Source organism: Gavia stellata, chromosome 36 (assembly GCF_030936135.1).
Source record: "Gavia stellata isolate bGavSte3 chromosome 36, bGavSte3.hap2, whole genome shotgun sequence".
NCBI lineage: Eukaryota > Metazoa > Chordata > Aves > Gaviiformes > Gaviidae > Gavia > Gavia stellata.
In genome coordinates this window covers 1292808-1302737 of record NC_082629.1, presented here as the reverse complement: position 1 = coordinate 1302737, position 9930 = coordinate 1292808, and the positions used below count along the sequence as shown (strand labels likewise).

At 64.6% G+C, this 9930-nt stretch overlaps 1 protein-coding gene across 2 annotated transcripts; it reads right to left on the bottom strand.

Annotated features, from left to right (window-relative positions):
- Window positions 1–508: 508 nt before the first annotated feature.
- ACVRL1 (activin A receptor like type 1) lies at window positions 509–9719 on the bottom strand. 2 transcript variants are annotated; one of them, XM_059832884.1, is made up of 10 exons: window positions 9686–9719; window positions 6278–6348; window positions 4696–4920; window positions 4188–4387; window positions 3978–4077; window positions 3472–3618; window positions 3123–3398; window positions 2316–2513; window positions 964–1094; window positions 509–868 (listed from the first exon to the last, which is right to left on the bottom strand). In XM_059832884.1, the coding sequence occupies exons 2-10, from the start codon at window positions 6342–6344 to the stop codon at window positions 737–739; spliced, it is 1476 nt and encodes a 491-aa protein (XP_059688867.1). In that variant the 5' UTR covers window positions 6345–6348; window positions 9686–9719; the 3' UTR covers window positions 509–736. The 2 variants fall into 2 exon arrangements, with proteins under 2 accessions (XP_059688867.1, XP_059688868.1); XM_059832885.1 differs by lacking the exons at window positions 3978–4077; window positions 4188–4387; window positions 6278–6348; window positions 9686–9719 and having other exon boundaries at window positions 4696–4783.
- Between the last annotated feature and the right edge of the window lie 211 nt (window positions 9720–9930).

The following is a 9930-nucleotide window of genomic DNA, read 5'->3' as shown; positions in this document are numbered from 1 at the left end:
AGGAAGGATCAGGCCACCACGGCTGCGGGAGCCCGGGTCTCGGCAGGTCCCTGCGGCACGGGGGATGCTCGGGTCCTGCTCGGTGCCGTCGGCTCCTCGTCCTGGGGCACCCCAAGATGTGCTGGGGTGTGGATCCGGGTCGGCTGGGGGGATGCTGCCCCTGGACCATGCTTTCCCAGCGAAATCCAGACCTCCTTCGGTGAGAGGCGTGCCGGGCACCGCAGCCCTGCCGGGGAATTCCTGCTGCTGCCGCTGAGCCCGCGGCATCCCCGCTGCCAACGCGCCGGGCAGGCAGGTTTGGGCAGCACCCACTGCCTGCGTGCCGCGCCAGGCGCCAGCGATGGGGTGGGTGCCCAGCTGGGGAGGGGGGCTGTGGCAGGGGACGGTGCCGGCTCCAGTGTCTGCTCGCCGGCTGTGGCGTCCGGCTGGGGGGCTCGGGGTGGGCCACCAGCCCCAGGCGCCCATGGCCATCCCCGCTGGGCAGGCGAGACGGGCCGGCGTCAGATGATGGATCCGGGGCGGGTATTTTTATAACCAGGCTGGAAGATTCCTCTCTTGCTTTTTTTTTTTTCCTATTTTTTCCCTCCTTGCAAATTAAAAAGCCACCGAGGAGGGGTGGGAAAGGTGGGGGCTGTGAGCAAAACCCCTCTATGACCGGCAGCTGTCCCGGTAGCGTTGGCTTCACCGCCGTCCCCGGTGCAGCCTGTGAGCGGCTCCGGTGTGTGCCCGGCGCTCACTACTCTGGTTTAGGCTTTTCCAGGGAATTGTTCAGCTTCTTCAGCGTCTTTTTAATCCGCAGGGCGGTGAGGCGGGCCGAGGGGCTCTGGTACCAGCACTCCTTCATGATCTTCGCCAGTGCTGACAAAACCTGGGGGAGGCATGGGAAGAGGGGAAAATTGAAGGATTCCATGGGGAGCAAAGGTCCGGCTCCGGGTGGGTGTGGGGTGGCCCCCCGGGACTCACCGAGTCGGAGAAGAGGCGGTTGGGGATCACGGGGGTCTGCTGGTCGACGCACACCACCTTCTTCATGTCCTCGAAGCTGGGGTCGCTGGGGACAGCGTCGAAGAAGGGTGGCCGGTACTCCTCCACGATGCCTGCAGGAGGGGGGCCGGTGTGAGGGTGTCCGGCGGGGCACGGGGTTTGCCCCCCACCCTGCACATCACGGGGTGCTCGGGGGGGCCGGCATGACCGACCTGCATCCTGCCTTGGGGGGCACGTAGGGCCCTGGGAATTGCCGCTGTGATTTGCCCCACCGCACCGGCGGTGATGCTGCCTGCGGGGTGCACGGCTCCAGCCCCGGCTGCACCGTGGGACATTGCCGGGACGGCATGGGGAGGCTGCGGCGGGTCCAGCCCCGGCTCTAGCACCGCTGGTGGCTCCAGCACCAGCTCTAGCACCGGCAATGGTCCAGCACCAGCCCTACCATGAACAGCAGCTCCAGCACCAGCTCTAGCATCAGCTGCGGCTCCAGCACCAGCTCTAGCACCGGCGCTGGCTCCGGCACCAGCTCCCGGCACCGATGCCACCTTGCAGCCCCACACCTCCATCTGGCAGCCCCACGGCGAGCCCGCCAGCTGGCCCAGCTAATCTCTGCTTAGTGCCTCCATATGTCTGTATGTCTGCGGGGTTTAACTCCCCTGGGCTGCCCCAAGCACCCACCAGCCCCCTGCACCCTGGGGGGCGGCCCCTGAACCTCGGGGTCCCCTGGAGCCCCCGTCCCCGATGCCCTGGGGCCACGCAGGGGCTGCTCAGCCCGTCCCGGAGGGCGAGGGTGCCTGGAAGGGTTAAAACCAGCTGGCTGAAGGTCATCCCTTGCACATGGCTTTGGTAATTCGGAGTAAATGTTTAATCTGAAGGAGCCCCGGGATGGTAAATGAGATTATCCCGGCCAGACTGTGCCTCGGGGGGACCTCCTGCTTCACCCGCCAGCACCCACCATTTAATTAATGCTTCTAATGGACTTTGCGCGCTGGCCGGGCAGCCCCGAGGAGGCTCATCTGCAGCGTGGGGGACCCCGTCCCCATCCCTGTCCCCATCCCCGTCCCTCCGAGCCAAGCCCCGCCGGCCAGAGGTCCCGGCCGTGGCCGGCTTCCAGGCAGCGCTCGACGCTGCTTGTTTTCTAATCAGCGCTGAACAAACAAAGCGCTGATTGAGTCTAATGGGCCCTTTAATCAGGGAGCCGGGTGCTGACACTAGATTACAGTGTTTATAATTTACAGCTAATCTTCTGGGCGAAGGGAAAGAAAAAAAACACACAAAAAGGAGGGAAGGAGGGAGCGGGTACAAAGCCTCCCAGCCAGCCGGGAGCCGCTCACCGTTCACCACCGTCCGCCGGGCGATCTCCCAGAGCACCAGCCCGTATGCCCAGATGTCCGTCTTCTTGTAGGACTCAAAGCAGTCGGTGCGGATCTGCTCGCTGAGCACCTCCGGGGCCATGTAGCGCTTGGTGCCCACCCGGGGGTTGTTGCCGATGTCCAGGTAGTCACTGCCCTGGGAGTGCATGACGGCCAGTCCTGGAGGGATGCCGGCCCCGGTCAGTGGTGCTGGTGCTGGTGCTGCATCCCCAGGATGCTGCATCCCTGGGGTACCACACCCCTGGGGCACCACACCCCTGGGGTACCGCATCCCCAGGGTACTGCATCCCTGGGGCACCACACCCCTGGGGTACCACACCCCTGGGGCACCGCACCCCTGGGGTACCGCATCCCTGGGGTACTGCATCCCTGGGGTACCGCATCCCTGGGGTACTGCATCCCTGGGGCACTACATCCCTGGGGCACTACATCCCTGGGGTACTGCATCCCTGGGGCACCACATCTCTGGAGCACAGCACCCCTGGGTTACTGCATCCCTGGGGCACCACATCCCTGGGGTACCACATCCCTGGGGCACCGCACCCGTGGGGCACCACATCCCTGGGGTACCACACCCCTGGGGTACCGTGCACCTGAGGTACCACACCCCTGGGGTACCACATCCCTGGGGTACCGCAACCCTGGGGTACCACACACCTGGGGTACCACATCCCTGGGGTACTGCTCCCCTGGGGTACTGCACCCCTGGGGTACCACACACCTGGGGTACCGCATCCCTGGGGCTCTGCATCCCGCCCCCCACCTCACCCAGGTCTGCGATGCAGCACTGCCGGTTGCTTTTCACCAAGATGTTCCTGCTCTTCAGGTCACGGTGGGCAATGGCGGGCTTGCCCTGGGTGCCGAAGATCTCCACGTGGAGGTGGACGAGGCCGCAGATGATGGAGGAGGCCAACCCCAGGCAGGTCTCCACATCCAGGGCTGTCCTCTGCAGGTAGTCGTAGAGCGAGCCGTTCTCGTGGTAGTGGGTGATGAGCCAGAGCTGGGTGCTGGAGTTCCTCGATGTCATGTCAGAGGCGATGAAGCCTGGATAGGGAGAAGAGCCACGACCGTGGAGCTGCCGCGCAGCCACCCCGCAGCCCCGCAGCTCTCCACTCACCCAGGATGTTGTCGTGCCGGAGGAGGACGGTGTTGTAGATCTCCGTCTCGCGGAACCACGACTGCTCGTCCCGGGAGGAGAAGATCTTCACGGCCACGCTCTCCCCGTGCCACACACCTCGCCACACCTCACCATAGCGTCCTTTGCCTGCCACAGCCATGGCACCGCGTCATGTGGCCCCTCCGGCCCCCGGCGCCCTCCCCACACCCAGTGCGATGAACCCGGCTCCCAGAGTGGAAGAGCAATGGAATGGCGCAGGGTCCATTGACCTTGGCCAACTGCCACCCACCCACCCAGCCGCTCTCTCCCTCCCCCATCAGCAGGACAGCGGGAGAACCTGGGGGCTCTGTGGGGTTTTGGGGGAGATGGTTGGGTCCAACACCCCCTCCCGGGTCTGGCATCACGGTGCTATCGCTGGCTGCTGCGGGAAAGGGGTCTGGCACGTGCCCAAGCACCGGCTGTGGGGGCCGGGGCGGGCTCCCCCCGTGCCCAGCCGCCCTCCTTACCCACGCACTCCACGAGGGTGATTTGCCGAGCCACCGTTCGCTGGACGAGGAAGGGCAGCCCCGAGCCGCTGCCCGTGGTGCAGTCGTCGTTCAGCAAGTCCTGTGCAGACGGGGTGGCAGTAGGGTCAGCCCGGCGGCCGCCCCACACCCAGCACGTCTCTCCCTCCCACACCTCGGGGGCATTCGGGGTCCCCCCCGGAGCTCACCCACCTCCAAAGTGCTGTCTCCCACCATGGATGCCTTCAGCATGAGGTCCATGTCTCCCAAGTCACTTTTCTTGTGGCGGTGCTGGGCCACCTTCCAGAAGAAGAGCACCGTGAGCGCCGCGAGGACGAGGAGGGCGAGCAGCGGGACGAAGATCATCAGCAGGAGGTTGGGCAGGGAAGGCGCCTTTCCTAGGGCCTCTTCTCCTGGGTGGGGAAATGATGGATGGGAGCGTGAAGGTGGGTCTGGGAAGGTGGACGTCTTGGTGGTTGGGCTTGGACCTGGGGAGGGTGGCTCTGCACTGGGGTCAGCCCCATGGATGGCAGCTCTGCAGGCACAGCCCAAGAAGGGACACCTGAGGACATCTCACTTCCCCTGTCCCACCTGGGAAAAGGTGACCCTGGAGGTGCTGAGTGAAGAGGGAGATGATCTGGAGACCCAACCACATCTCCAGCCGCGTGGGCAGCTCTGCCCCTCTCCCCCCGGCTCCTCGAAGGGGGCTGTGCCCCCGTACCTTGCAGGAAGATCTCCAGCTCGGCGTTGCACATGTTGGAGTCGCAGCACCTCATGCCGTACTGCTCCGTCACAGGCGTGCGGCAGTTCTCCAGGATGTTCTGGGAGAAGCAGCCCCTGTGCTGGGTGATGGTCCCCTCCTCCTTCCTCTTGCTGACGAAGCACACCTTGCCCGTGCAGGTGGGCAGGCTGCAGTGCGGCACGTCGCAGGCGCACAGCAGCTCGTCTGTGGGCACGAGGAGGGGACGCGTTGTGCCATGGGGACACCACGCTGCCCGGCCCAGGGCACGCTGGTGGCTTTGGGGACACTGACATCTGTCTTGAAGACTCTTGAACCAAATTTCAAAAGCGGGCAGCCTGGGACCACCATGGTCTGGGCCGGGGAAGGCGGCTGTAGGTGCTCAGCGCAGGGAAGCCCATCCTGAGACCTCCTGGAAAATTGCTCGCTCCCGGCTGGGACCCAAGCAGCAGCCCCGAAGCTGGGGGGTGCCTGTCCCCGTGCTCCTGGGGAGGCAGCGGAAGGGCTGTGCATCCAGCCCCACCAGCTGGGATTAACTGGGATGCACTGGTTTACAGTGCACAGGGTCGCATCCTGCTCGCGAGGTCTCAGGGGACATGGGAGCATCCCACTGCCCGAGGGAGCCAGGTCCCGGGAGCCAGGATGGGACCAAAAGCCCCAAACTCAGCCCATGCTGCTGGGACGCTGCGTTTCGGGAGCTGGGTGCTGAACCCAGGGTCTTTCCTGGAGCTTTTCCTGGCGCTTCCCGCCACCGCGGTGCCGGAGCGGCATGGAGGGCGGCCACGCTCCCAACCTCCCAATTTAGCTCTGCCCTTTCGCGCAGAAAATATCCCTCCTGGAATCAGCGAGTTCAGCGCGAGGGCAGCCAGACAGATGGCGGCAAGGGGACGGACGGTGGCAAGGGGACGGACGGCTGTGGCCGGCCCCGCTCCTGCGACCGTCACCCCCTGCCCCAAAGGCTGGCGGGTGCCAGGGCCATGGGGGGTGGCGGGGCCAGCTTGGGAAGCCCCGGGGGTTGGTGGCCCCGTGGGCAGGATGGGGACCCGGTGGGTACATGTCCCCCTGATGAGCTCTGCTGCTCCTCCCCGGCACAGCCACGCCGCTTTGGTCCTCCCTGCACAAGCACCCAGCCTGGATCTGTCCCCGGGTCACCCTGGTGCTCCCCTGGGATCACGAGCCGCTCATCCCTGCTCCCCGCCATCAGCACCATCACCCCTGGGAAAAACCACGTTTTAAAGCACGTGCATGCAAGCCTTTTCCCCATCTCCCCTCCGGTGACGTCAAAGCACTTGATGAACCATAATTAATTAAGCCGAGATCCTCTCTGGGAGGCAGGTCACCATCCCAGAGGGGAGAAGCCCCTCGCTGGGGACGGCGTGGGTCCCCGCGGAGCCCGGCATCCCTCGGTGCTCGCTCGAGGCGAGCTTGAACGAGCTGCCCTCCGCGGTGGTTTATTTTGAGCAGAGCAAGCGATGACGTTCCCAAAGAGCCGAGGGTTTATTTTTACCACCCGCACGTGGCGGAGGGTGTCCGGCGCCGGCTGCCTTCACCCCATCGTACTCACCGGCTGCGAAGCCGAGGGAGAGGGTCAGCAGCACCAGCACCGCCTGGCCGCAGGCTCCGCACGGCATCTTCCTGCGGAGAGCAGAGGGGGTGAGAGGCAGCCCCCCGCAGCCCCCCACAGCCCCCCGCACCCCACAGCCCCCCGAGGGGCTCATCGCCGGCCGGGAGCAGCTGTGTGGGGGCTTTGGGAAGGAAGCGGGAGGCCGTGGCGAGCAATGGAGGCTGGTGGGGAGGGAGAGGGCGGGCGGAGCGGTGCGAGGTAGGATGTGCTGCTTCCAAGCGGAGTTCGGCTCCGGACGTCCCGGGTACAGCCCTTCCTGAGAGCAGATCCCCGGGCCCTCCCGAGCTCGGGGGACCTCCCGACCGCGGCGTGGGACATCACGCATGGCCCCACAGCGCTTGGGAGCACTTTGGAACACGGACCTCGCTGTGCCCATGCTGCCCCAACATCCTTCCTTTATCCCAGCGATCCGTATTCCGGCATTTCCCACCATTCCCGCGGCCCCCATGCTGCAAAAACGCAGCCGGTAGCAGACCCAATGGGCTCGGCAGCCATGGCGAGTGCGGTGATGCCGCGGCACCACCGGAGATCCCAGGTTTGGCAAGACCCATGCCGCAGGACGGCGCTGAAAGCCCCCACGCCGCATTGCTCACCCCCGCCGGCGCCGGAGCTGCCACGTGCAGCTGGCCGCGGTCTGGGGCTCAGCCCCGGGGGGGCTTTTGTACGAAGCTTATCGATGACACAAGCAGAGGCATTGCGGGCAGCCAAAAATCCCCAGCTTCGCCTTTGGGGGAAGTTTTGCTATTTTTTAATCTTTTTTATTTTTTTCCCTTGTAAAAGAGATGTTTCTGCCAAGCCAAACATGGCAGAGCCGGCGCTGCCCATCGCCCCTCACCCTGCCGGCATCGCTGCCCCTTTCACATGGCCGAGAGCTTGGCCGGCGGCAGCCGGGGCTCCCCAGCCCCTCCTCGGCTCATTCTTCGTGGTTCCCGACATAAACACGCCAAAGTCTCCGTTTCCTGCAATTGAAGGAGCCCTGCCCAGGGCCGCCGGGACAGGAATCAAGATTGTTTAGATTCTGACCTTGATGGGGAAGCGAAGTCACGCAAGTCCGGCCCTCGAGAGCACACGGGTACGTGGCTGACCCAGGCAGGCTCCGGCCACGGCGTAAAATGGGCTTTTCCTCCCCAAAATAGCTCGCTTGGTTGTTGCTTGCGGGGAGGGAACAGCAACTGGGTCCCAGGGCTGGAGGGCTGGAGCGGGGTCTGCTCCTGGGTGCCCCGTGCCAGGAGCGATGCCCGGGCTGATCTCCGGCTGAAGCAGCAGCCTGTCCCTCGGCTGGCCCAGGATCAGCTTTGTTTTAAAAAATAAACTTCCCTGGAGTTGGGCTGCCGCTCCCCGAACCTCCAGGACGCTCCCAGGCACAGCACTTTTCCTTACAATCCCGAGAGCTACAAAACGCACCCGTTCAAAGGGGAGCCGAGACTCCTTGGTGGTGCATTGCCTTCTTGGGGGCACTTCCACAAAATCCTGAGCCATCAGACGGCTGCGGGATCTTTGCCATGAAACACAAAGTGGTCAGGGCCTCACCCGAAACTTTGCTGTACATGCAACAACATCGCATGGATTTTCGGTGCTAACCGAGAGCAAACCTTAACCCAGCGCCATCCCCGGCGTCCCATGGGATAAATATCCTGGCTGCTTCTGTAACGGCTCAAACCAGCCTGCGTGTCCCCATCCCTGTCCCCAGCCTCCGTCCGTTCTTTCTCACACCGGAGCTGCAGCTCACACACCCTCCGGAGCATCAGGAAGATGCTGGGGGGTGATGGCAAGTCATGTTGCTGTGTCACATCCTTCCATCCTTCGGGATTTGCAGCAGCATCAGGAGAAGGAAAAAACCCAATTAAAACCTCTCGGAGGGGGTGCAGGTGCCGGCAGAAGCGGCTGGGAACGATAGGCAGCCGTGCCGCAGCGCTGGCTGGCTGGGGGGGTCCGGAGCAGCCCTGGGGAAGGGGAATTTCCCTGCAACCCCACGGAGAGAAAAGTGAAGGGGCTGGTGTGGGGAGACGGAGCGGGAGGCGGTGGGAGCCTGGGGAAGGGGGTGGCTGAGTGCGATCCTCCGGGAGAGACGGGACGGCTGGAGGATCCCTTGCTCTTACCGGGGCGGCTCAGCAGAGATTTGCAATCCCGGTGCTTCCGCCCTCCCCTGCGGTTTCTGCTGCTCCCGGGAGAGTTTCACCGCAGGATGCGGCTCGTGACTCAGTTCCCCTGTGTCACATTCTCGCAGGGAGCCAGACACGGTGGAGACCCTTGCACCGTCTGGCCAGGCAGTGCCGGCACCAGTGCCGGTGCTGGCTCCGGGAAAGCAGGGCGAGCCAGGCATGTGCCGGCCACCGACGGCACCGGCTGCAAGTGCGAAGGGCTGGATGGACGTCGCGTCAGAGGTGGCAAGAGCTTTGCCACAGACCCCCAAGGTGCTTCAGCCTGGTTTCAGGCAACAGACGGAGGTTTTCCTCCCTCCTCCCCATAGCCGCGGGGTGGTCACGCACACAGCAACGGTGTTGCATCCTCCGGACCCTCCGGTGCAGCCAGTGTGGGAGGGTTGGATGCAATACTCAGCTCAGGGACCCGCAACGGGTGGGCTGCGGCGCCCCAGCCCCGTCTCGCACCGACGGGCATCGCTGTGCCATAAACGAGAGATGCAAAGAGAGCAGCAAACCCGGCTCACGTTCACCTCTTCGCGGGGCCGGCGTCGCACGCGGCTCCTCGCGCAGAGCGGGGAGGAAGGGAGCGTTCCTGCCCCAACCTTGCGGCAGGGTTCAAACACCGGCGGCGGGGCAGAGCTCCCACGGCACGGCTCACACCAGCTTCGCTTTAGGCACTTCGCTCTGCAAACGGAGCCTCTGTAGTGGCCGTTTGGCTCTTCCTCGCCCACCCCTCCTCAGAGGGACCCGGGGCTTGGCTTTGCAGACGGGGTGCTTCAAGGCGGTGCGTCCTGCGGCGTTGCTGCCGTCGGGGCTCCGCCGCCCTCGCTCTGGCCCCTGGTTAGTGGAGCTGCCAACTTTCCCTCATTTTTCCCCGTGCCTTTTCAAAATACACCCAAATTCCCCATTTCCCCTGTCAGCTCCAAGCTTTCGGTAGCAGCTGTGTATTATTTCAGCTCTTTAGCAAGGACCTGGGGACTGATCCTGCTACTACTGCACTGGTGTAAATCCAGATTTATGCTCCCGGCTCTGCCAGAGCCCCGATTCCAGCCTCTGCTATACCGACAACAACCCCGGCGTCCCACTGAACGCAAAGGAAATGGGGCCAAATCCTGATTTCAGCTGCACTGGGGTAAATCACGAGGGAAGCGCTGAGATCGATGCAGCCCCCGACCCCGCGAGCATGTGGCGCTTCCCCACTCACCTACAGCATCCACGTCCCGTGGGTGCCCACGGCACTGCCCGGCCCCGGTGAGACTCTCCCGGCCACGGTCCCGAGCTCGGAGGCGGCGCGCAGGGCTCAGCCGGGGCAGCTCTGCTCCGTGCCGTGCGCCCCGGCTTGGAGGAGCTTCATGGGTCTGCTCCCCTCCCGCCGCCCGTCCCGGCACCGCAGGGGCTCCCGCGGCCACAGCGTCACCCGTCCCGCCGGGGAAATGTCTCCGTCCCCGT